A 27,682-nucleotide genomic window follows, 5' to 3' on the forward strand; every position below is an offset into this window, starting at 1 on the left:
GTCCCGCTGAGTTACTCCAGCATTTCGTGTCTCACCTGGAGAACAGCTTCAGTCATGTAGTCTACACACCACTGCACCCATTGTGCTAATTCAGGGATTGTACCTGCCGTTGGTGCCCACCCTCTCAGCTGTAAGCCGTTCCCTTTACATAAGGAATTAGCGCAAAAACAAAAGAATGGTAATTCATTGATTTTTCAGCAGCACAAATGCGAATAAAATTAACGTCGAGCTATATTTTGCCGAGTGCCCTTGTATGCCGAACAAAACTCCATCTAATCGGCTAATCTTCCTTCAGAACCCATGAGTGAAGCTTCATGTTAAAAATGAGTGATGTGAAATCCATCTTGTTGCCTCCGTCAGTTTTTGGAAGGACGAGACATAAGCAAGAAAAATGCACTTGATTCACTCCGTCTAATCTCCCGAGTGCTTGCTCGATTCCCCAGCGCCAGCATCTCACTGTATCATCTCCCCACTTGTACAAGTGGCCGGCTGCAACAATTTGTCTATTTAATGATATCATTATGGTGCTTTACTGGCTGGTAACGCTGGTGATCTATCTGCCTCCCCACTAAAACGAACAGGTTGACTTCAATAATCAGTCCTGGCGAGTCCTGCCCAAACGCTCATTATTTTCTGTCGTAGAACTGACTCGGATAGAAATGAGATTTACATAAATACGAGCGGTAGGCAGATTACTATCTAAATGGCGTCAAGTTGGGAAAAGGGGAAGTACAATGGGATCCTTGTTCTTGTTCATCAGTCTATGAAAGTAAGCATGCTGGTACAGCAGGCAGTGAAGAAAGCGAATGGCATGTTGACCTTTACAACAAGAGAAATCGAATATAGTAGCAAAGAGGTCCTTCTGCAGTTGTGCAGGGCCCTAGTGAGACCACACCTGGAGTATTGTGCGCAGTTTTGGTCCCCTGATTTGAGGGAGGACATTCTTGCTATTGAGGGAGTGCAACATAGGTTTACAAGGTTAATTCCCGGGATGGCGGGACTGTCATATGCTGAGAGAATGGAGCGGCTGGGCTTGTACACTCTGGAGCTTAGAAGGATGAGAGGGAATCTTATTGAAACATATAAGATTGTTAAGAGTTTGGACACGCTAGAGGCAGAAAACATGTTCCCGATGTTGGTGGAGTCCAGAACCAGGGGCCACAGTTTAAGAATAAGGGGTAAGTCATTTAGAACAGAGACGAGGAAACAATTTTTCTCACAGAGAGTGGTGAGTGTGGAATTCTTTGCTTCAGAGGGCGGTGGAGGCAGGTTCCCTGGATACTTTCAAGAGAGAGCTAGATAGGGCTCTTAAATATAGCGGAATGAGAGGATATGGGGAGAAGGCAGGAACAGGGTACTGATTGGGGATGATTAGCCATGATCACATTGAATGGCGGTGGTGTCTAGGAGGGCCAAATGGCCTACTCCTGCACCTATTGTCTATTGTCTATTGACCACTGAATCTACTTTTTAATTTCCCCCCATCCCCTATCAGCCTTTGTCGACTATTGCCCCTCCACTGGCGATCTATTCGGATTTCCTTTCGGTAAAATAGCGTCTGATTCTACAGATGCTGAAATCTTGAGCAAAGCACTAAAGCCCCTCGGCACTTCGTGTCAGAGTCTCGGCGCCAGACGGACATCTGATATCTGACACTACGTTCACGTTTGAACCCAGTTCTCCCCCTCATATGATATCTGGTCCTCTGACTGTTGAATGCACATGTTCTCCTTGTAGACGCCTGTCTGTTGCTGAACCACATTATGTAGGACGGAACTGGTTTAAATCAAAGACTTCTTCAGACTGAAGAAGGGTCTCGACCCGAAATGTCACCCATTCCTTCTATTCAGAGATGCTGTCTGTCCCGTCCAGTTACTCAAGCATTTTGTATCTAGTTTCGACTGAAACGCATTAGTTTAGTTTAGTTTGGAGATACAGCGCGGAAACAGACCCTTCGGCCCATCGAGTCTACACTGACCAGCGATCCCTGCACACTAACACTAACCTACACACACCAGGGACAATTTACAATTCATACCAAGCCAATTAACCTACAAACCTGTACGTCTTTGGAGTTCTCTGTGTGTGTGGCAGATGACACACCTCCATCCTTGCGTGTCTGAAACATACCACCTGCCTTAGTTGAATGCAGGAAGAGGGATTACTGAAAATGACCAGTTACTGAGCTGACATTTATGGAAAGAGAAACTGTGTTAATGTTTAAGGCTGAGAAACCTTTCATAAGAAAGACCTTTCCTTGTTGCATCTTTTCTGTTAGTTTATGGTACGATATGTTCTCCCTCTTGTCAGAATACAAATTGAGACTGAGGCAAGATCAGTAATTCTAAGATCAAGTGTCAAGAGTGTTTTATTGTTATATGTCCCAAGCAGAGCAATGAAATTCCTATGAAATGATATTCAGCACAACAGAATATGTAAACATAGTACTCTGTAAACAATATCATTAATGCAAAAAAAAGTTCAGTATGTGTATATATATAATTTTTTGCATTCTTGATGTACGTATATATACTCACAGTTACACATAAATATACCTACATATACACACATACATATATATATGACATATGTATGATATATATCATATATCATACAAGTGTACAATATATATATATACATATTGTACACTTACATACAATTAATTCATACAATCAAACAAACTGTAATAGTCAAAAAGACAAAACCAATGCCCCCACGTCTATGTATTTCAGAGCTTATTTGTAGTGTTTAATAGCCTGATGGCTGTAGGGACGAAGCTGCCCCTGAACCTGGATGTTACAGTCTTCCGGCTCCTATACCCTTTTCCAGATGGCAGGGATGAAATGAGTGTGTGGCCGGGGTGGTGTGGGTCTCTGATGATGCTGGCTGCCTTTTTGAGGCAGCGACTCCTGTAGGTACACAAAAACGCTGGAGAAACTCAGCGTGTGCAGCAGCATCTATGGAGCGAAGGAAATAGGCAACGTTTCGGGCCGAAACCCTTAGAAGGGTTTCGGCCCGAAACGTTGCCTATTTCCTTCGATCCATAGATGCTGCTGCACCCGCTGAGTTTCTCCAGCATTTTTGTGTACCTTCGATTTTTCCAGCATCTGCAGTTCCTTCTTGAACAGCGCCTCCTGTAGGTCGCTTCGATGGTGGGGAGGTCAGTAACCGTGGTGGACTGGGCAGTGTTCACCACTTTTTGTAGTCTTGTTCAGGGTGTTCCTGGTGGCTCAGTGTGCAGCTGGTAGAGTTGCTGCCTCACAGCGCCAGAGGCCCAGATTCCATCCTGCCCTTGGGTGCTGTCTGTGTGGAGTTTGCACGTTCTCTCTGTGACTGCATGTGTTTCCTCCCGGAGCTCCGGTTTCCTCCCACATTCCAAAGACGTGCGGGTTTGTAGGGAGTGTGCAGGGAGTGGATGTAAAGGTGGAATAGCATAGAACTAATATGAACAGGTCATTGAAGGCCAACATGGTCTCGGCGGGCCAAAGGGCCTGTTCTCATGCTGTATCTCGAAACTAAATTTAAACTAGTTTAGGGTAGCTGATGTCAAAATGATAAATTACTTCACAGAAAATCACCGATAAGAACAGACCATTTCTTTTTCGATGTATCTATTCTCAGGCAATCAATTCAAGCCCATTCAGTAGTCGCAAGATAACAGTATATAGAAAACAGATGGTCACTGGATACAATTCCTAACAATGTACATACTCAATATTGCATTAGCCACCTAAGTTGGTTTATACTCTCTAGTTATACTCTCTTTATACTCTTGGTTTATACTCTCTAGAATTTAGGAGATTGAGAGGGGATCTTATAGAAACTTACAAAATTCTTAAGGGGTTGGACAGTCTAGATGCAGGAAGATTGTTCCCGATGTTGGGGAAGTCCAGGACAAGGGGTCACAGCTTAAGGATAAGGGGGAAATCCTTTAAAACCGAGATGAGAAGAACTTTTTTCACGCAGAGAGTGGTGAATCTCTGGAACTCTCTGCCACAGAGGGTAGTTGAGGCCAGTTCATTGGCTATATTTAAGAGGGAGTTAGATGTGGCCCTTGTGGCTAAGGGGATCAGGGGGTATGGAGAGAAGGCAGGTACGGGATACCGAGTTGGATGATCAGCCATGATCATATTGAATGGCGGTGCAGGCTCGAAGGGCCAAATGGCCTACTCCTGCACCTAATTTCTATGTTTCTAAGTTACTTATATTTTTAAGAAGGAACTGCAGATGCTGGAAAAATCAAAAGTAGACAAAAAATGCTGGAGAAGCTCAGCGGGTGAGGCAGCATCTATGGAGAAAAGGAGTAGGTGACGTTTCGGGTCGAGACCCTTCTTCAGACTAAAGAAGGGTCTCGACCCGAAACTTTGCCTACTCCTTTTCTCCATAGATGCTGCCTCACCCGCTGAGCTTCTCCAGCATTTTTTTGTCTACTTTAAGTTACTGATATTGTTCAGTTTCGTTTAGTTTAGTTTAGTTTAGTAATAGCGCATGGAACGTGAAGTTTACAACCATGCCTGCAGAGCCCCATTGATGAGACCAGGGTCATGTTTACAACCCCCTCCCCCCCTGGCCAACGTCCAGCTTTCTTGCCTTGTTGAAGCTGAGGGTGAGGTTGTTCTACTGACGTCATATCGCAAGGTTCCCGATCTCTTTCCCATTACATTGTTATCATTGCGCAGCAGAGTCTTACCGCGTGGAAACAGGCCCTTTGGCCCAATTTTCCATCCAACTCAGTATCCCGTACCTGCCTTCTCTCCATACCCCCTGATCCCCTAGCCACAAGGGCCACATCTAACTTAAATATAGCCAATGAACTGGCCTCAACTACCCTCTGTGGCAGAGAGTTCCAGAGATTCACCACTCTCTGTGTGAAAAAAGTTCTTCTCATCTCGGTTTTAAAGGATTTCCCCCTTATCCTTAAGCTGTGACCCCTTGTCCTGGACTTCCCTAACATCGAGAACAACCTTCCTGCATCTAGCCTGTCCAACCCCTAAACTATAAGATCCCCTACTTGCTTGTGAAACAGGCCCTTTGCCCCAATATCCAGGCTCTAACCCTGTCCTATCCATGAACCTGTCCAAATGTCTTTTAAACGTTGTGATAGTACCTGCCTCAACTACCTCCTCTAGCAGCTTGTTCCATACGCCCACCATCCTTGGTGTAAAAAAAAAATTCCCCTCAGGTTCCTATTACATTTTTTCCCCCTCACCTTAAATTTCACCTCTGGTTTTTGATTCCCCCCTACTCTGGATAAAAGATGTGCACTTACCCTGTATAGTTACCCCAATTACTTTACTCTCAAAGTTGTTGATCCGATTGAAAATGGTGGTATTGTTAACAAGGGGCTGTCCCACTTGGGCGACCTAATTGGCGAATTTAGAAGAATTTAGGAGAGTTTGAAAAAAATGTCATGTTGAAGACCTCCTTCGACTATGTTGAAGACCTCCTTCAACCTCTTTCGACTATGTTGAAGACTAGCTTCGACTAGCTACGACTAGCTACAACTAACTTCGGGAAAATTGGACACCGAATAGTGGAGAGTGAAGATGACCTCCTTCGATCTCCTTCGACCTCCCTTCGATTATGATGAAGACTATCTATGACTACCTTCAACTACCTTCGATTACCCTCAATTACTTATGACTAACATGCCGACCTACTACGGCCTGCTACGACCAAACCTACGAGTAAAAAAAGTATCGATTTTTTTCCATGGCAACCTTTTTTTACTCGCGGGCATTTTTCAACGTTGAAAAATACACCGCGACCTAGCTGAGGCCTCGAGTACGCGGGGACTACTCTCGAGCATGAAGGAGAGTTACAAAGACCTCCTACAACCTCGTGTTGACCAGGATGAGTCGAGGGAAAACTCGCCAGAACTCGAGGATTAGGTCGCCCAAGTGGGACATACCTTAAAGATCGAGTTGGCGATATACTTGGTCATGGAGTTGTGGCTGTATAGGGAGTAGACCAAGGGACTGAGCTACATAACCCTGAGGAACATCAATGGCAAGGATCAGGGTGAAGGGATAGTTAGGACCAATTCTCCCCGTCTCTGAGGGTCTCACCTGGAGTTCTGTGGTCTTCCGGTTTAGGAAGTCCAGAGCTAGTTACAGAGACCACAAAATGCCAAAGGTTTAGATGCGACCTTCTTTGGCATTATGGTGTCAAAAGCTGAGTCGATGAATTATCACCATTCAATGAATAATGTAGATTGACACAAAATGTTGGAGTAACTGAAGTAAGGTGAAGGGAAAAATATTTAATAGGAATCTGAGGGGTAACTTTTTCCACTGAAAGGTTGGTGGGTGTATGGAACGAGCTGCCAGAGGAAGCAGTTGAGGCAGAGACTATTGCAACATTTAAGAGGCAACTTGGCAGGTTCATGGACAGGTTTAGAGGGATATGGGCCAAAAGCAGGGAAGCGGGACTAGTGTAGATGGGACATGTTGGGCAGTGTGGGCAAGTTGGGCCAAAGGGCCTTTTTCCGAGCTGTATGACTGTATGACTATAACTCAGCTGGTTAGGCGGCATCAATGCAGCAGTAAATTACTCCAGCATTTTGTGTCTATCAACGGTATAAACCAGCATCTGCAGTTCCTTCCTACTCAATGAATCACATCCTCCTGACAAGATGTCACGGGAGGCCACGGTGGCGCAGTGGTAGAGTTGCTGCCTTGGAGTGCTTGCAGCTTCGGAGACCCGTGTTCGATCCCGACTATGGGTGCTGCCTGTACGGAGTTTGTACGCTCCCCCCCCCTTTAACCGCGTGGGTCTTCTCTGAGATCTTCGGTTTCCTCCCACACTCCAAAAACGTACAGGTGTGCAAATTGTCCCCGGTGTGTGTCGGGTAGTGTTAATGTGCGGGGATCGCTGGTCGGTGCGGACTCGGTGGGCACCAAACTAAAAAAAAAAGGTATCCTTATTAAGACGATCCAGGGCTGAATGTAGTGCAAGGAGATGGTGTCCTTTGTAGATCACTTCTCATGAATGCAAATTCCAAGGTGTCTGGATGGTCAGGGAGATAATCTACAAGCTGATTTCTGTCACTCTGTAAACAATATCCTTTGCCATGGAAATGAAGGGCACTGTGACAAGCAGGAGATAAGACACACAGTTTGGTGAATGTTTGTAAGCGCCAGCCACACGGTGACTCTGTGTACAAACTGCCGAGGTGAGGTCTGCTGAATAGTTTCACCCATAACAAAGTATTTCCCTCCACCTACATATATACGTGACAATAAGCTAGAATTGAATCATTGAACGATGGAATTTATTGGTAACTAATAACTATGTAGGGTAGCACTACTATGTGTGTTATGACTGTGTTTATAATTTGTTTGGTTGTTTTGTTGTTTGTCTTTTGCACAAAAGTCCGCGAGCATTGCCACTTTCATTTCACTGCACATCTCGTATGTGTATGTGACAAATAAACTTGACTTGACTTGACTTGACTTGACTTGACTAAGATGACTCAGTGGCGCAGCGGTAGAGTTGCTATCTTACAGCACCATAGACCCGGGCTCGATCCTAACTGCGGGTGCTGCCTTTACGGAGTTTGTACGTTCTCCCCGTGACTTGCGTGGGTTTTCTCCGAGATCTTCGGTTTCCTCCCACACTCCAAAGACGTACAGGTTTGTAGGTTCATTGGCTTGATATAAATGTAAATTGCCCCTAGTGTGTGTGGGATAGTGCTAGTGTACGGGGAATGCTGGTGGGCGCAGATTGGGTGGGCTGAAGAGCTTGTTTGCGCGCTGTATCTTTAAACTAAACTAAACTAAAAGAGCAGAAAAATCCCTCATAACGCAATTCCCATCCATTTTCCGAGACCATGCAAAAGTCTGAATTTTTATTTTCCTCACTTTGCTTAATTTTAATTCAATTACTACAAATTAAAATAAATGATTAAATATATGTTTCTTCTAAATGAAACAAACCATTTCTTTCTCACGTAGTGGATATGAAACATAAATAGTCGAAAAGAAACATTAACACACAGCCTTAGTTGATTAAACCTTCATTAATGCATTTCTCAATCCTTGTGGATTTAGGATTTCATTCTGTTTAATAAAAAAAAGAAGGAAATGCTTATCTGGAGCTTGTTTAATTAATTAGTTACATCTGAATTCAATGTTCATTAAGGAATGCGCCGTAACCTAATGATCTTGCATTCAGGACTGTGTTCTATGAGAAAAATCTTTTGCCCTGAGGAATTGCCTCTTCTATGAACCATTTCTGCCTGACAATTCGGCGGATGCAGATATTGTTAATAACCTTGAGAATGGGAACGCAGGGGGAAAAAATGTGATCGCTGGGATTGTAACTACCACAGCCCCTCAGCAGACACGGAAACCAATTATTAAACAAATTATTGAGGATTATTTTGGGCGGCACATTGGCCTGGCTGTGGAGTCGTTGCCTTACAGCGCCAGAGACCCGGGTTCGATCCTGTTTACGGGTGCTGTCTGTACAGAGGTTGTGCGTTCTTCCTGTGACCTGCGTGGGGTTTTTTGTCCGGGCGCTCCGGTTTCATCCCACACTCCAAAGACGTACAGGTTTGTAGGTTAATTGTCTTGGTTTAAATGTAAAATTTAAATTGTCCGTAGTAGTAGGATAGGTTTAGTGTTGCGGGGATTACTGGTCTGTCTGGACTCGGTGGGCCGAAGGGCCTGCACTTCTAAACTAAACTAAACTAAACTAAAGTGAATGAAATGGCAACCTTTTTTTCTTTTTGAGATTTGTACTGTAGAACAGTACAGCACAGAACAGGCCATTCGGCCCACAATGTCCGTGCTGCCCACATTGTCCATGCCAAGTTAAACTAATCTCCTCTGCTTCATGCGATCCATATCCTTCCATTCCCTGCATATCCAGGTGCCTGTCTTAAATACCCCAATCATATCTGCCTCCACCACCATCCCTGGCACCCACCATAGAGTCATACTGTGGAAACAGGCCCTTTGGCCCAACTTGCCCACACCGACCAACATGTCCCATCTGCATTTGGCCCGTATCCCTCTAAATTTGTTCTATCCTTGTACCTGTCTAATTGCTTCTTAAATGTCACGATATTCCCTGCCTCAACTACCTGCTCCAGTAGCTCTTTCCGTACGCCCATTAACCTTGGCATGAAAAAGTTGCCCCTCAGATTCCTGTTAAATATTTCCCCCTACACATTAAACCTATGGCCTCTGGTTCTCAAATCCCCTACTCTGAGCAAGAGACTCTGTGTGTCCACAGATCTATTCCTCTCATGATTTGTATAACATCTCCAATAAACCTAACCTCTTCTCACCTTAAGGCTCTGCCCTCTAGTCTTTCCCATTTCCACCCCAGGATAAAGTTTCTGACTGCCTACCCTGTCTATGATCTTGCTTAGTTTCAGATATTTCTATCAGGTCTCCATTCCCCTGAGTATAATTTACATTTGCAGCTTTCACATTGGGCTTGAAGAATAGACAATAGACAATAGGGACAGGAGTAGGCCATTCGGCCCTTCGAGGCAGCGCCGCCATTCAATGTGATCATTACTGATCATCCACAATCAGTACCCCGTTCCTGCCTTCTCCCCATATCTCCTGACTCCGCTATCTTCAAGAGCCCTATCTAGCTCTTTCTTGAAAGTATCCAGAGAACCTGCCTCCACCGCCCTCTGAGGCAGAGAATTCCACAGACTCACAACTCTGTGCGAAACAGCCCTTTCACACTGGGCTTGAAGTTTGTTCTAAAATTAGGGGGGGGGGGCAATTTTTTTCCCCACATATCTGCGCGTAAGTGTGTTTGATTTTGGTTTGGATATTGCCTTACAGTGGCAGAGACCCGGGTTAGATCCTGACTGCGGATGCTGTCTGCACCTAGTTTATATGATCTCCTTGTGACCCATATGAGTTTTCTCTGGTTTCCTCCCACACTCCCACATTTAATTGGGTTCAGTAAGTTATAAATTGTCCATAATGTGTAGGGTCATACCAGTGTATGGGGTGGTCGCTGGTTGGCATGGACTTGGTGGGGCAAAGAGACTGTCTCTTCTCTAAAATCTAATTTGCTCCAGCATTTTGTGTCTATCTAACGTCTAAAGATTTAACTTCACATACTATGTTAATATTTCATACCCTTCTTAACTCACAGAGTGGTGAATCTGTGGAATTCATTGCCACAGACGGCTGTGGAGACCAGGTCAATGAATATTTCGAAGTCGGAGATTGACAGATTCTTGATTAGTGCGGGTGTCAGGGGTTATGTGGCGAAGGCAGGAGGATGGGGTTCAGAATGGGGCAGGAGAATGTGCTGAAGCAACGCAAGAATTTCATTGTCCTATCTGGGGACACATGACAAGAAAGTCTCTCGAATCTTCAATCTCGTGAACCTTGAGAGGGAAAGATAGACCAGCAGCGAATGAATGGCAGAGTAGACTGGGTGGGGCCGAATGGCCTAATTCTTCTCCGACGACTAGTGAACTGATGAGATATTTTTTTTGTTTCGTTTGCAGTGTATTACGGCCACGATGGACTGTACGGAGCCTGTCAAAGGCACCACTGTGGCCGCGGGCAACAGTGTGTCATCAGTAAAGAGACAGGACTGCCTGAGTGTGTGTGCGTGCGAGAGTGCAAGGCAAATTATTTGCCCATTTGCGGCTCAGACGGAGAGTTTTATGAGAATCACTGCCAACTGCACCGCGCTGCCTGTCTACAGCGAGAAAAAATCTACATCGTCAACAATAAAGAGTGTTTCTTCCAAGGTAAGGCTGTGAGCAACAGCAAATGTAATGTGTCAATATGGACCTTTGCCACTCTGGGCTTCCATTCAGTTTTGTATATTTCAATCTTTATTACTTTAAATTTTTTGGAAATCGAACGGACTTTTTCTCGGGAATTGAAATAAGCCTTCAAGCCATATGTGATGTTAAGTAGCCCTGTGGCTGATACGCAGCAATATTTTCCCACTGATTTGCTTATTTATCAAAACATTGCGCAGCACTGCCAAGGGCTATTCAGTCATTACTTTATAATAGTCAAATTTGTAACAACAGAGGTTAATCATGTGCCAGCAAGAATTCCTCCTGTTTTGATTAAAATGTGATAAAAATCAGCATCATTCATTTCCTGGTAGTATTTGAGTGCCGGTCGTACACTGAATATCCCCGTGAAGTGCTTCAACACGTTGGTTTGACCGATTATTCCTTTTTATTCTAACCACTGCAGTCTTTGACCCAGTTCATGAAATGTTGACGAGCTCAGGAAAACAGAGTAATGGCTTTAATGGCGGTGAAACTGTCATTAAACTGGTTTGGTCACAAGTTCACAAGTTATAGGAGTAGAATTAGGCCATTCGGCCCATCGAGTCCACTCCGCCATTCAATCGTGGCTGATCTCTGCCTCCTAATCCCATTTTCCTGCCTTCTCCCCATAACCCTTGACACCCATTCGAATCAGGAACTTGTCTATCTCTGCCTTAAAAATATCCACTGCCTTGGTTTCCACAGCCCTCTGCGGCAATGAGTTCCACAGATTAACTACCCTCTGACTACAGAAGTTCCTTCTCACCTCCTTTCTAAAAGAGCGCCCTTTAATTCTGAGGCGATGACTTCTGGTCCACGACTCTCCCAACAGTGGAAACATCGAAGGGCCGAATGGCTATGTTTCTGCTATGTTTCTATGTTTCTATCCTTTCCACGTCCACTCTACCCTTGCCTCTGCTCAGGGGAAATAGGCGGTGGGTCGACTGAGGAAAAAAATCAGTGCTGATTCCTCATCTTCTGAAGTTACTGCTTCCTATCCAGTGGCCCAGACACAGCACAACACACAGTTTGGAAGTTGCAGATAGACGCAAAAAGCTGGAGCAACTCAGCGGGACAGGCAGCATCTTTGGAGAGAAGGAATGGGTGACGTTTCAGGTCCAGACCCTTCTTCAGACTCAACCTGAAACCTCACCCATTCCTTCCCTCCAGAGATGCTGCCTGTCCCGCTGAGTTACTCCAGCATTTTGTGTCCATCTTCAGTTTAAACCAGTATCTGCACAATCCCACAATCCCGTTTATATCAAAGGGTCAAAAACTTCCAAATCCTGGGCGTACATATTTCCAAAGATCTTTCCTGGTCCCAGCACACTGATGCAATTATAAAGAAGGCACATCAGCGCCTCTACTTCCTGAGAAGATTAACGAGAGCCGGTATGTCAAAGAGGACTCTCTCGAACTTCTACAGGTGTACAGTAGAGAGCATGCTGACTGGCTGCATCGTGGCTTGGTTCGGCAACTTGAATGCCCTGGAGCGGAAAAGAATGCAGAAAGTTGTGACCACTGCCCAGTCCATCATCGGCTCTGACCTCCCCACCATCGAAGGGATCTATCGCAGTCGCTGCCTCAAAAATGCTGCCAACATCATAATAATAATAATAATAATAATAAATCTCAGTGTAACGAGATTTAGTATGCAGCTTCCAACCGATGTCAAAAAAAAATAAATAAATAAATAAACTGTGTGACGTGACCATCCGAGGGAGACAGTCCGGGGGGGATGGGGGGCACTCAGCAGGGCTGGTTCAGAGCCGCTATAGCTCTGGGAATAAAGCTGTTTCTGAGTCTGGGAGGTTGGGGCGTAGAAGGCCTTGTAACGTCTGCCGGACGGAAGTAGTTCGAACAGTCCGTTACAGGGGTGTGAGCAGTCCTTATGGATGCTGACGGCCTTCCTGAGGCACCGTGTGTGGTAGATGCCCTCCAAGGCTGGTAGCTGTGTCCCAATAATCCTCTGCGCTCTGTGGACGACACGCTGAAGAGCTCTCCTCTCCTCTCCTCATCATCAAAGACCCACACCATCCTGGTCACACACTCATCTCACCATTGCCACTGGGAAGAAGGTACAGGAGCTGGAAATCGGTAACATCCAGGTTCAGGAACAGCTGCTTCCCCACAGCCATCAGGCTATTAAACACGATATCAAACAAACTCTGAACAATAACAGTCTATTGTTATTATTGCACAATATCTGTTTATTTATTGTCTATATATGGTCTATAGACACACTGAACTTTTATCTCCCGTTTTGTACTGTATTTACATATTCCGTTGTGCTGCAGCAAGCAAGAATTCCATTGTCCTATCTGGGACACATGACGATAAAACTTTCTTGACTCTTGACTTCTTGCACTAAATGAATTATTCATGTCGACTACATTTCTGCAAATTCGTTAAAGATCAAGGTTCCTGCATGCTATGAATGGTTGCAAAGGAATTCTATTGTCTAGTTTATTGTCGTGCTGAAGAGACACAACTACTGAAGTAGCCCTTCGGCAGGGGTAATGTCACCCAATTCATATTGATGACATAGTTGAGACAAGACTTATCTTCCTGCCCACACGTATTACAACAGTTCATGCTCAATAAATAGACACAAAATGTTGGAGTAACTAGCGGGATATATTCCATGGTATATGGACACACTGATCTGATCTGTATTTACGACTACAATATTCTGTTGTGCTGAAGCAAAGCAAGAATTTCATTGTCCTATCTGGGACACATGACAATAAACCCTCTTGACTTGAGTCTTGGGACAGGCAGCATCTCTGGAGAGAAGGAAAGGGAGACCCTTCTTCAGACTGAGAGTCAGGGGAGAGGGACACTAGAGATATGGAAGTGTAAGGTGTGAAAACGATAGATCAAAGCAGATGATGGTCAGGGTAAATGTAGAATGGTTCAATGTTGACTGAGGGGAAGGTGACACCAATTAACCATGAGAACGGTGAAACTAGTCGGAGAACCAGAGTGGGGGGGGGGGGGGGGGGGGGGGGGGGGAGAGAGAGGGTAAGCAAGGGTTACACAGTTTTTGCTCAAAACACTTTACACATGTACGCTAACTTTTGAAGAATCAGCAAAAAATATTCAACCACCCTATTGATTTTTTTGCTTAAGAATAAGTATGATCTATCGTTGAAAAAAAAGTAAATACTTTTCATATAAGTACCAAAAAAAAAGCAATAACAGCAAACACTGAAGTCTCCTTGCACTTGGAAATTAATAAAGAGCTTGAAGATTTCTACTTTCTTTAATGGAATTACCTTTAGAACCATCCCATGGCTGCAGTAAGAATCAAAGCAAATCCCATTGGGAGCAATCAGAACCAAGCCAAGATGCATTTCATTGCAACGTGTTTAAGTAAATGTTTTGATTTTCGCCACTGGACATCACGGTGGTGCAGTGGTAGAGTTGCTGCCTTATGCCCCTGTCCCACTTAGGAAACCTGAACGGAAACCTCTGGAGACTTTGTGTCCCACCCAAGGTTTCCGTGCGGTTCCCGGAGGTTGTTGTCAGTCTCCCTACCTGCTCCCACTACCTGCAACCTCCGGCAACCACCTGCAACCTCCGCGAACCGCACGGAAACCTTGGGCGGGGCGCAAAGTCTCCAGAGGTTTCCGTTCGGGCTTCCTAAGTGGGACAGGGGCATAACAGTGCCAGAGACCCGGGTTCGATCAAACTACGGGCACTGTCTGTACGAAATTTGTATGTTCTCCCCGCGACCTGCGTGGATTTTCTCCGGGTGCTCCAGATTCCTCACACACTCCAAAGACGTATAGTGTTGAGGGTCAATTGGCTTTGGTAAAAATTGTAGGATGGTGTCAGTGTGCGGGGACCGCTGGCTGATGCGGACACGATGGGCCGAAGGGCCTGTTTCTGCGCTGTGTCTCTAAACTAAACTAAACTAATGATGAGAGACATGATCGTATTGTTCTGCTGGATAATGTTGTCAGGTGGGTGGATAAATATTAGATTGACTGTGACGATAGGCACAAAATGCTGGGGTAACTCAGCGGGACAAGCAGCATCTCTGGAGAGAAGGAATGAGTGACGTTTTTCGGGTCGAGACCCTTCTTCAGATTGAATGTGATTGCGTTGCGATAGGGCCTGTTTCCGCGCTGTATCTCTTACCTAAACTAAACTAAACCAAAAGGTCATCCTTGGCAATAAATTTAGCCGTACCTAGTTCCCTGCTGTTTGTGGCTTAGTGTCACAAAACTAGGAAAGGCTCTGAGCCCCAACCTTCTTTGTCGTAAGACTGTGCAAACTGCCGTTTCAGCATACTTTATGCATTCCATATGGTCTCAATTATGATTTGAGACCACATTAACAGAGCAATTCTATCTTGTAGTGCATTAACCAGGCACATTACCATTGAATGCCCGGGCCTTGATCTTGTATATTGATGTGCACTAATTTAAATTAAGATAATAAATTGGGTTGTACAGTTCTATTCACTAGTACAGGTGCACAACCTTTTATCCGAAAGCCTTGGGACCAGACACTTGTCGGATTTCGGACATTTTCGGATTTCAGAATGGAAGATTTTTAGCGTAGATTAGGTAGGTAGCGCGGGCGGCTTGAAAAGTCTGGAGCTGCTGCCTCCTCCCCGGAGACCGGGAGAATCATTGCATAAATGTTAGTCAGTTAGTTTGGAGGGATTTTATGTGGTGGTGGTGGTGTAGGGGTGAAGGGGGAAACTTTAATTCTTAGTCCCTTACCTACCTGGTCGGCGACTCCCAACCTCGCGGAGCTGGGGGCTCCGTCCGGCCGCGGGCGGCGCCGGTTGTAGTTCCGACCCCGGCAACTCTACCCCTGGCTGCGAGGCGCTCCAAATCCAGCGCGGCCCGCGGCCGGACGTCCCAGCTCCGAGAATGTCGGGAGTCGGCGGCGTCGCAGCGCTGGGATACCAGCGGGGAGCGAGCAATGCCTTACCGGGTCGCCGTGCGGCAAGCTCCGGAGCGCTGTGGCCGCCTTCTTCCAACATTCGCGGAGCGTCGCTGGATTTGGAGCCGCGGAGCTGGGGGCTCCGTCCGGCCGCGGGCGGCGCCGGTTGGAGCTCCGACCCCGGCAACTCTACCCCTGGCTGCGCGGCTCCAAATCCAGCGACGCTCCGCGATGTTGTGTGTCGGCGGCCACAGCGCTCCGGAGCTTGCCGCACGGCGACCCGGTAAGGCATTGCCCGCACCCCGCTGGTATCCCAGCGCTGCGACGCCGCCGACTCCCGACATTTGCGGAGCTGGGGCGTCCGGCCGCGGGCCGCGCTGGATTTGGAGCGCCTCGCAGCCAGGGGTAGAGTTGCCGGGGTCGGAGCTACAACCGGCGCCGCCCGCGGCCCCACCGGCCACAGCGCTGCGGAGCTTACTGCACAGCGACCCGGTAAGGCATTGACCGCTCCCCGCCTCTCCGACCAGGTAGGGGACTAAGAATTAAAGTTTACCCCTTCACCCCCCTTCACATAAAAGCCCTCCAAACTAACTGACTAACATTTAAGCAATGATTTACAGATGTTTAAGCGTCTCCCGGTCTCCAGGGAGGAGGCAGCCGCTACAGTAGTACAGACCTGGGTTGACCGTGGGTCGTTTTGGGTCAGGTTTGGCGCCAAACGCGAGCTTTGGTGCGCAGACGACATCTGGAAAAAATGGCCGGTTTTCGGAGCTTTTCGGTTTCTGGAACACCGGATATAAGGTTGTGCACCTGTACTTCATTGTCACGTGTACAGGACCTGGATACAATGAAATTCTTTCTTCCGTTTAGAGATACAGCGCGGAAGCAAGCCCTGCGGCTTACCAAGTCTGCACCGACCAGCGATCCTCGCACACTAACACTATCCTACACACACTAGGGACATAGAAACATGGAAAATAGGTGGAGGAGTAGGCCATTCAGCCCTTCGAGCCAACACCGCCAATCTATATGATCATGGCTGATCATCCAAAACCAGTATCCCGTTCTGGCTTTTTCCCCATATCCCTTGGTTCCCCGTAACCTTATGAACTAAATCTAACTCTCCCTTGAAAGCATCCAGTGAATTGGCCTCCACTGCCTTCCGTGTCAGAAAATTTCACAGATTTAAAACTGTGAAAACGTTTTTCCTCATCTCAGTCCCTCTTCTTAAACTGTGATCCCTGGTTCGGGACTCCCCCAACATCGGGAACATTTTTCCTGCATCTTCCCTGTCCAATCCTCTAAGAATTTTATATGTTTCTATAAGATACCCTTTCATCCCTTCTAAATTCCAGCAAATACAAGCCCAGTCGACCTATTCTTTCATCATATGTCTGTCCCGCCATCCCGGGAATTAATCTGGTGAACCTACGCTGCATTCCCTCAATAGCAATAATGTCCTTCCTCAAATTAGGAGACCAAAATTGCACACAATACTCCAGGTGCGGTCTCACCCGGGCCCTGTACAACTGCAGTAGGATCTCCTTGCTCCTAAACTCAAATCCTCTCGCAATAACGGCCAACTAGCCATTAGCTTTCTTCACTGCCTGCTGTACCTGCATGCTTACTTTCAGGGACTGATGTACAAGGACACCCGGGTCTCGTTGCACCACCCCTTTTCTTAATATGACACCATTCAGCCAATAATCTGCCTTCTGATCTTGCCACACAAGTGGATAACATCACATTATCCACATTATACTGCATCTGCCATGCTTCAGCCCACTTACCCAACCTATCCAAGTCACCCTGCAGCCTCATAGCATCCTCATCACAGCTCACACTGCCACCCAGTTTTGTGTCATCCGCAAACTTAGGGATTTTACATTTAATTCCCTCTTCGAAGTCGTTAATGTATATTGTAAACAACTGGGGTCCCAGCACCGAGCCTTGCGGCACCCCACTAGTCACTGCCTACCATTCTGAGAAGGACCTGTTAATTCCCACTCCTTGTTTCCTGTCTGCCAACCAGTTCTCAATCCATGTCAATACCCTACCCCCAATACCATGTGCTCCAATTTTGCACACTAATCTCTTGTGTGGGACCTTGTGAATGGGTTTTTGAAATTCCAGATCCACCACATCCACTGGCTCTCCCTTATCCATTCTGCTTTTACATTCGTTCCGAGCCAATTAACCTACAAACCTGCATGTCTTTGGAGTTTGGGAGGAAACAAGAGATCTGGGAGGAAACCCACGCAGGTCACGGGGTGAACGTACAAACTCCGCCCAGAGTTGTGGGAAGAAAAATGAACTTAACCCCAATTATTATTATTAACAACTAGGTTTCTGATCAAATGGAATCAACCACCTTTGGTTGTTAATTTAATGACATGAAATACCTGCCTCGACTGCCTCCTCTGCTGAAGAGTTCTGTGTGGAATTGTATTTGACCTGCAGAATCCCAACACATAATGAAAGTGCAGTCTTGAATTTTGAGAGAGAAAGGACAATGGATGAAAGATGAGCAAAAAAGTAACGATGATCGTAAGCTGTTTGTGTAGGGTGAAAATGAGACGCTTAAAATCGCTACTTGTTTGTATATCTTTCATTCATTGTTCTTTATCTCTCCACATCACCGACTATATCTCTCGTCTCCCTTATCCCTAACCAGTCGGAAGAAGGGTCTCGACCTGAAACGTCACCCATTCCTTCACTCCAGGGCTGCTGCCTGTCCCGCTGAGTTACTCCAGCTTTTTTTTGCCTATGTTTGATAGAATTCATTGTTCTCAAAAATATAGAACCTCAACTTTTAAGGTGAGAGGGAAAAGATCTAATAGGAACCTGAGGAGCAACTTTTTCACACAGAGGGAAGTGAGTTTATGGAACAAGTTACCAGACAAAAGACATTTGGACAGGCACATGGATAGGAAAAGCTTAGAGGGATATGGACTTAACGCAGGCCGGTGGGAATTGTTTGGATGTGGCATCTGGGTCAGCATGGGTGTTGGGCCGAAGGGCCCGTGTGAGTTCTGTATGACTCTACGATTCTAACTCATTGACTTGATTGTAGGAAGCAGAAGTATCGAATGAAAGTTGCCGTTTGGGCTGGAGGCTGGTGACTAATTGAGTGCTGGGTTCATTGTCATTTATATCAATGAATCGCATTTTTAGTTTAGTTTAGTTTAGAGATACAGGGCGGAAACAGGCCCCTCGGCCCACCGAGTCCGCACTGTTCAGCCATCCCCGCACATTAAATCTATCCTACACTGGGGACAATGTTTACATATATACCAAGTCAATTCGCCCACAAACCTGTACGTCTTTGGAGTGTGAGAATAAACCCACGCAGTCACGGGGAGAACGTACAAACTCCGTACTGACAGCACCCGTAGTCAGGATCGAACCCGGGTCTCTGGCGCAGTAAGCGCTGTAAGGCAGCAACTCTACTGCTGCGCCATTGTGCTGCCTGGGAATGTACACTCTAGTGATTTTGTTTGGATTAAAGGAGGTGGAACTGTATTTGACAGATCTTTGAAAGAACCAGCCTCCCTGGCACTCCCAAGGGGAATTGGAAGGTAAATTCTTCAGTGCTTTCCTAATCTCCTAATACTGTGTGGCAATTCTGGACATGGTCAGATCCAGCTTCCACAGTTCAGTTGAGTTTAGTTTGGAGATACAACGCGGAAACAGGTCGATCGGCCCACTGTGTCCGCGCCGACCAGCGATCCCCGCACACTAACGCTATCCTACACGCACGAGGGACAATTTCCAATTTTACCGATGCAAACCAGTACGTCTTTGGAGTGTGGCAGGAAACCAGAGCACCCAGAGACAACCCCCATAGGTCGCGAGGAGAACGCACGGGACAGACAGCACCCGTAGTCAGGATCGAACCCGGGTCTCTGGCGCAGTAAGGCAACAACTCCGTCACCGTGTTGCCCGAATTTCAGTTGTTGAGCTCCACTGACTGTGACCGCATGCATGATATCGGAGCACAGAGCCTTTCAACACGTTGTAACGGATCATGAACCTTCCCCTGAGGTATTCTAAATCTGATTATCAAAATCCTCACTTCCCTTCTTCACAATAATTCCTATCAAACATAGGCACATAATCACCCTGCCACCATACTGCCTTACTGTCGGTAATAGCTCAGAATCTGTTACCGAGCAGGTTACAACATTCCAAGTGCTCTTTTAGATACATCTTAAATGCCACATGGACTTCTCTTTCCGACCACCATTTCCGACATAAAGTTCAAAACCCAGGTGATTGTTTAAAAATAAAAGGACACAAAGTGCTGGAGTAACTCAGCGGCTCAAACAGCATCTCTGGAGACCATGGAGAGGTGTCGGGACAAAAAGGTTACGTACCTTGTGAAGCAAGCGGCACAAAGAGAATGCCTATTGAAAGGACTTCTACTCATGCGACTTTTGATGTTGTGATGGAGAAAAATCATGGAACAATGTTCAGTTCAGTTTACCTCATTGTCAGGTGTACCGAGGTACAGTGAAAAGCTTTAAGGCCCTGTCCCACTTTCACGACCTAATTCACAACCTTTTTTACTCGTGAACATTTTTCATCAGGCTAGAAAAATGCCCCAAAACTACTTGATGCCACGGATACCCACGACTAGCATCACGACCTACCTACGACCTACCTACGACCTCGCGACGGCCATGCTGCGAGTGTGAGTCAAGGGCAAACTCGGCAGAGGTCGTGAATTAGGTTGTGAAAGTGGGACAGGCCCTTTTGAAGAAGGCAATGAATAAATATTGGAACAGGTCTTGATGCTATGGGCATTCGTGTCATTACCAATTTATTCTTGACAATATGCTTTTTATTTCTTAATTTCCATCGCCTCTCTTCTCTGCGTTTTGAGGATCTGAACCACATCTTCCTCATCTACACTTGAAGCAGTGGTGGTTGCTTTTCTGACCTTGCTGCAGATTAGTGGAAAACATTTTCTTTGCAAGGAGAATACCAATTTGCGAGAGGCATCTAATCAGCACACCGTTTAACTTCATCCAAGTGCTGGAAGGCAACTCTGTACAGTCATCTGCAAAATTTCATCAAGACCTTTTGTTAAAATAATCACTGCACAGTTAACAGAGAAAATATTTACAGATAATGCAAACAACTTGAAGATTATCTCACTCCCATTCATGATCTCACTATGAGTTCTGACCTTTGGTGTTTAGCTGAGGTAAAGGGCCTGTCCCACTTACGCAACTTTTTCGGTGACTGCCGGGACCCGTCAGAGATCGTTGCAGGTCGCTGAAAATTTTCAACGTGTGGAAAATTCAGCGGCGACCAGAAAGACGCTACGAATCTTTGAGCGACTGAGTAGACTACTCACGACCATACAGCGACACCCTGGCGACATGCCGCGGGGGTGAAGCCTCTATGGTCGTGAATAGTCACCCAAAGAGTCGTACCTTGTTCTGGTTGCCGTTGCATTTTCAATATATGTTGAACATTTTTGGCCACCTGCTGCGACTATGAAGGGTGCCGGCAAGTCGCCGAAAAAAAACGCTTAAGTGGGACAGGCCCATTATCGATGCGTCATATTCAAGAGCTTGATGGTTTTGGGGTCGAGGTTATTCTTGAAGGACGGCACGGTGCAGAGGTAGAGTTGCTGCCTTTCAGCACCAGAGACCCTCTTTGATCCTGACTATGGGAGCTGTCTTTACGGAGTTTGCACGTTCTCCCCATGACCACGTGGGTTTTTCCCAGGAGTTCCGGTTTCCTCCCCACACTCCAAAGACGTACAGGTTTGTAGGTTAATTGGCTTGGTGTAGTTGTAAATTGTCCCTGGCGTGTGCAGGGTGTTGTTAAGGAGTGGTCACAGTGGACTCGGTGGGCCGAAGGGCCTGTTTCAGTGCTGTATCTTTAAACTAAACTAAACAGTACAGGACACAATGTGCTGGAGTAACTCAGCCGGTGAGACAGCGTCTCTGGGGGACATGGATAGGTGACGTTTCGGGTCGGGAGTGATTGCAGTAGGGAGAATGGGGAATAAAATTGGAAGCAAAGAAAAATCAGGACCCCTTCAGTTCCTCAGGGAGAACGTACAAATTCCATACAGACAGCACCTGTAATCAAGATCAAACCGGGCCTGCAAGGCCGAAGCCTGGGTTGGATCCTGACCACGGGTACTGTCTGTACTCTACCGCTTCACCACTGTGTCGCCCCCTGGAGGATTATCACGAGGCGTCGGGAGAATGGATTAGCTCTTTTTTCCATTTCACGGATAACATTTTCATCTCTCGTTTGGTCTCTGGGAATCCTGTGCTCCACCACAAACCTGAACGTGTCTGCAGCACAATTAAAGTTACCGAAAGGCGGGAGATGAACAGGTTGATAGACACAGAAAGCTTGGAGCGGGGCAGGCAGCATCTCTGGAGAGAAGGAATGGGTGACGTTTCGGGTCGAGACCCTCCCTCTGGCTGGTTAGGGGATAAGGGAAACGAGAGACATAGACGGTGGTGTGGAGAGATAAAGAACAATGGATGAGAGTTATGCAAAAAAAAGTGACGATGGTAAACAAAACTAGGCCATTGTTAGCTGTTTGTTGGGTGGAAACGAGAAGCTGGTGCGACTTGGTTGGGGGAGGGATAGAGAGAGAGGGACTGCCGGGGCTACCTGAAGTGAGATAAATCAAGTCTGAAGAAGGGTTTCATCCTGAAACGTTGCCTATTTCCTTCGCTCCATAGATGCTGCTGCACCTGGTGAGTTTCTCCAGCTTTTTTGTGTACCTTCGATTTTCCAACATCTGCAGTTCCTTCTTAAACACTTTGTCTACTCCACTGCGAAATCTCCTCAAGGTTTGCCTACTTTGAAGAAGTTCCCCTCCTCTCTCCAGAGACAGTTTCACAACCCTCCTCCTCTCTAACTGCCCCCCCCCCCCCCCCCCCTCTGTGATCCCCCCTTCCCTCGAACTCTCCCTCGGGCTCCTCCTCCTCCCTTTTTCCTTTCTTCTCCCCCCCATCCCCCATCAGTCTGAAGAAGGGTTTTGGCCCGAAACGTTGCCTATTTCCTTTGCTCCATAGATGCTGCTGCACCCGCTGAGTTTCTCCAGCATTTTTGTCTACCTGAGATAAATCAATATTCATACCACTGATAAGCTGCCCAAGTAAAATATGAGATGCTGTTCCTCCAATTTGCGTTTAGCCTCACCCTGACAATGGAGGAGACCGAGGACAGAGAGGTCTGTGTGGGAATGGGAAGGAGAAGTCAAGTGTCCAGCAACCGGGAGATAAACTGGTGATGTAGAATGAAGGGGGAGTGACGCAGACTGCCATTAATAAATGATCCTGAGTTTCATATATTATTTCACACTGCAGTGTATTTCACAGCAGAGGTGATCCCAAGGTCTCCATAAACTTTTCACAAATGTAATCCTTGTGCTCCCCTGCTTCCTGGGAGGCAAAGACTATGACACTGACATCTCTCCCTCGATTCCAAATTGCTCATTATTCCGAGATTCGTGTTGACGTACATTTGCCGTGCAATGTGTTTGCCTTCCCGAAGCTCCGTGTTCTGTCTGAGATTCATCACTATTCAAACACGGGCCCAGGGAGGCAACGGTAAATCACTCCTCCCTGCCTGTCAGGGATGTGCACATTCACTCCGGTGCCCTTGTTAGAACACAAATAGGATTTGGGGACCATCTACATGATGGGCATCAAGGATGTTCTCTTGCTGGGTTCGAGGTGACGAGGATATTGGTTCCGGGTGCATCCGCATTCAGTAAAGTTCGTGCAAGTGTATAAATTCACGAGAGGAATAGATCGGGTAGACGCACAGAATCTCTTGCCCATAGTAGGGCAATCGAGGACCAGAGGACATAGGTTCAAGGTGAAGGGGAAAAGATTTAATAGGAATCTGAGGGGTGACTTTTCCACACAGAGGGTGCGTGGAACAAGCTGCCAGAGGAGGTAGTTGAGGCTGGGACTATCCCAACGTATAAGAAACAGTTAGACAGGTACATGGATAGGACAAGTATGGAGGGATATGGGCCAAGCGCAGGCAGGTGGGATTAGTGTAGCTGGGACATGTCGGCCACTGTGGGCAAGTTGGGCTGAATGTTTCCACACTGTATCACTCTATGACTCTATAACTCAGCGGGACAGGCAGCATCTCTGGAGAGAAGGAATGGTTTATTGCCACGTGTACTGAGGTACAGTGAAAAGCTTTTGTTGCGTGCTAACCAGACTGCGGATAGACAATACATGATTACATCTCTGTGCCTGTGACAATAATCAATCTAACCTTATAGCCTTATAGAAACTTACAAAATTCTTAGGGGGTTGGACAGGCTAGATGCAGGAAGATTGTTCCCGATGTTGGGGAAGTCCAGGACAAGGGGTCACAGTTTAAGGATAAAGGGGAAATCCTTTAGGATCGAGATGAGGAAAACATTTTTCACACAGAGAGTGGTGAATCGCTGGAATTCTCTGCCACAGAGGGTAGTTGAGGCCAGTTCATTGGCTATATTTAAGAGGGAGTTAGATGTGGCCCTTGTGGCTAAAGGGATCAGTGGGTATGGAGAGAAGGCAGGTACAGGATACTGAGATCTCTAAAGTCTAAAATCTCCAGGTATGGCACAATTTTCAAGTGCCATTGTTGTAAACGCAGAGTTTCTTAACGTGACCACGAAGGCTGGTTGGTCTGGCGAGCGTTGTAGGGTCGGCCTGTTACACTAAAGTCTAAAAGACAAAAGTAATGTACCAAACCCAATGTGTAATTGTGACGACTTTAATAGTTGATGCCTGTTACTAATCTTGTATTGAATATATATGAGCAGCTTAGTGCTTATCAACGTCACCAGGGAGGTACAGAGCAAGAATTGTATTAAAATGTCTTCACAGTTATGAAAACGATTAATGTCGGAATAATAATTGATAAACAGGACTTGACACCAAATGACGTCCAACCGGAGAAGTGATCCACTGGAACTGATTCATGGTTGAGCCGGTGGTTCAGAGATGTGAAAAGGATAACCTGATCTTAACTGGCCCCTAAAATCAGTGGAGGACACAAGGTGCTGGAGTAACGCAGCGGGTCAGGCAGCATCTCTAGAGACAGTGCGGTTTCACACAGAGGGTGGAGAATCTCTGGAATTCTCTGCCACAGAAGGTAGTTGAGGCCAGTTCATTGGATATATTTAAGAGGGAGTTAGATGTGGCCCTTGTGGCTAAAGGGATCAGGGGGTATGGAGAGAAGGCAGGTACAGGATACTGAGTTGGATGATCAGCCATGATCATATTGAATGGCGGTGCAGGCTCGAAGGGCCGAATGGCCTACTCCTGCACCTATTTTCTATGTTTCTATGTTTAACCTAAATAACCATATAATAACATATAACAATTACAGCACGGAAACAGGCCATCTCGTCCCTACAAGTCCGTGCCGAACAACTTTTTTCCCTTAGTCCCACCTGCCTGCACTCATACCATAACCCTCCATTCCCTTCTCATCCACATGCCTATCCAATTTATTTTTAAATGATACCAACGAACCTGCTGACACCACTTCCACTGGAAGCTCATTCCACACCGCTACCACTCTCTGAGTAAAGAAGTTCCCCCTCATGTTACCCCCTAAACATCTGTCCCTTAATTCTGAAGTCATGTCCTCTTGTTTGAATCTTCCCTATTCCCTATTCTCAAAGGGAAAAGCTTGTCCACATCAACTCTGTATATCCCTCTCATCATTTTAAAGACCTGTATCAAGTCCCCCCTTAACCTATGTGAAAACGGAGTGAATCAGCTGAAGAAATGTGTATACAGCAGGCGACAGATGTTTAGGAAGGGACTGCAGATGCTGGTTTAAACTGAAAAAAGCTGGAGTAACTCAGCGGGTCAGGCAGCATCTCTGGAGAGAAGGAGCAGGTGACGTTTCGGGTCGAGACCCTTCTTCAGACTGAGAGTCAGGGGACAGGGCGATGAGAAAGATGAGGAACATAAAGGAAACAGGCCATTGTTCTCCGTGGCATATAGGTGAAAACGAGTTACAGACAATGAAACTCAACGACAGAGACGACTTTGAAGCTGGTATGACTTTGCTTTGCCTTGCTCCATGAAGATGGCAGTGTCATCTGCTTTGTTCTGGGAACCACAGCTCTGTGACCAGGCAGCTGTTCCTGAGTTGCGATGTACGCCTGCAGTTTATTCTCCAATTCCCCTGCAATAAACGCCTCCAGCCTGGCATTTGCCAGTGCGTCAGTGAGTGGCGGCACACAGGATAACATGCTGCAAGCTTGCAGACGCCAAGCTGCTGTGCTCCTGCAGGTACATCCCTGATCGACCCAAACGTGGGACCCAGTCCGGAATTATTTGTAACACTAGTAGTACTTCTATCGCAGAGACACAACGAACTGCAGAAGCTGGAAACCCATGCAAAACTGGAGCTAAGGGCGGCACGGTGGCACAGCGGTAGAGTTGCTGCCTTACATACCAGAGACCTGGGTTCGATCCTGACTACAGGTGTTGTCTGTATAGAGTTTGTGCGCTCTCCCTGTGACCACGTGGGTTTCCTTTGGGTGCTCCGGTTTCCTCCCACACTCCAAAGACGTAAAGGTTTTTAGGTTCATTGGCTTCAGTAAAAATTGTAAGCTGTCCCTAGTGTGTAAGAGTCACTAGTGTGCTAGTGTACGGGGTGATCATTGGTCGGCGCAGACTCGATGGGCAGAAGGGCCTGTTACGGTGCTGTATCTTTAATGTCTAAACTCAGTGGGTCAGGCAGCATTTGGATGGGTACATGGATAGGAAAGGTTTAGAGGGATATGGGCCAAACGCAGGCATCTTTCGTACATGGGGCATCTTGCTTGGCATGGGCAAAGTAGGCCGAAAAGCCTGTTTCATAGTTGTATGACTCTATGACACTAACTGTTGAGGGAATGGATAGACAATGTTTTGGGTTGGGACATAGAATGGTTACTGTACAGAATGAGGCCATTTGGCCCATCATATCAGCACTAGCAGAGCAATAGACTAATTCCATCTCTTCTCAAAGTAGAATCTAAACTAAACTAAACACAGTATTCCCACAATAAGGCAAGATGTATTGAGCACAATAGTGCAGTTGCAGCTGGGCCAGGGTTTTATAAAGACCCAGTTTGTCTTCCCACTTTTACACTTCATGCCTCTGTTGATGAAGGCCAGTATTGTACGTAGACACAAATGCTGGAGAAACTCAGCGGGTGAGGCAGCATCTGTGGAGCGAAGGAATAGGTGATGTTTCTGGTCGAGACCCTTCTTCAAACTGATGTGGGGGTTGGGGGGGGGGGGGGGGGGGGGGGGAGAAGAAAAGAGGAGGCGAATACAGTAGGCTGTGGGAGAGCTGGGAAGTGGAGGGGAAGGAGGGAGAAAGCAAGGACTGCCTGAAATTGGAGAAGTCAATGTTCATCAGAATCAGATTTTATTCGCCAAGTATGTTTTGCATTTCACTGGCCAGGTCAGTCATACAAATAAAAGCAACAGATCACTCAAAAACACATTTTAACATGAACATCCACCACAATGACTCCTCCACATTCCTCACTGTGATGGAAGGCGAAATAAAGTTCAAGTCCCTTCCTTTTGTTCTTCCTCGGTCGGGGGCCTCGAGCCCTCGTTGACGGGACGGTCTTGACTCCCCTTGCCGCCGTCGTTCGGGAAAGGGAAGGGGGAAGAGAAATGGGGAGGGGGACGGGGACGATGAGGGCTATGGAGGAGAAAGGGGAGTGGAGAGGTTGTTTAGAACGTTAACTAAAATTGGAAAATTGAATATTCATATTTAGTATATTTCGCATTGAAAATCCTCAGCACTGATTCGATAAACTATGTTAATTTTTCTCCTGGTTCAAATAATTCTAAACATTCGAAGATAAACACAAACTGCTGGAGTATCTCAGCGGGTCAGATTGCATCTGTGGAGAAAGAGAATGGGTGACGTTTCAGGTCGGAACCCTCCTTCAGAAACGAAACATCACCCATCCTATTTCTCCGCAGATGC

The 27,682-nt window shown here is 46.5% G+C and overlaps 1 protein-coding gene across 2 annotated transcripts in view; it reads left to right on the forward strand.

The window, feature by feature from the left end:
- The window catches only part of LOC129701807 (follistatin-related protein 5-like), a 424,382-nt gene that overhangs the window by 157,144 nt on the left and 239,556 nt on the right, over positions 1-27,682 (forward strand). For both annotated transcript variants that reach the window (XM_055643258.1, XM_055643259.1), the window contains exon 4: positions 10,490-10,738. In XM_055643258.1, the coding sequence (XP_055499233.1) occupies positions 10,490-10,738 (249 nt within the window). The remainder of the gene's footprint in view (positions 1-10,489; positions 10,739-27,682) is intronic.

This window comes from Leucoraja erinacea, chromosome 11 (genome assembly GCF_028641065.1).
Source record: "Leucoraja erinacea ecotype New England chromosome 11, Leri_hhj_1, whole genome shotgun sequence".
NCBI classification, from domain to species: domain Eukaryota; kingdom Metazoa; phylum Chordata; class Chondrichthyes; order Rajiformes; family Rajidae; genus Leucoraja; species Leucoraja erinaceus.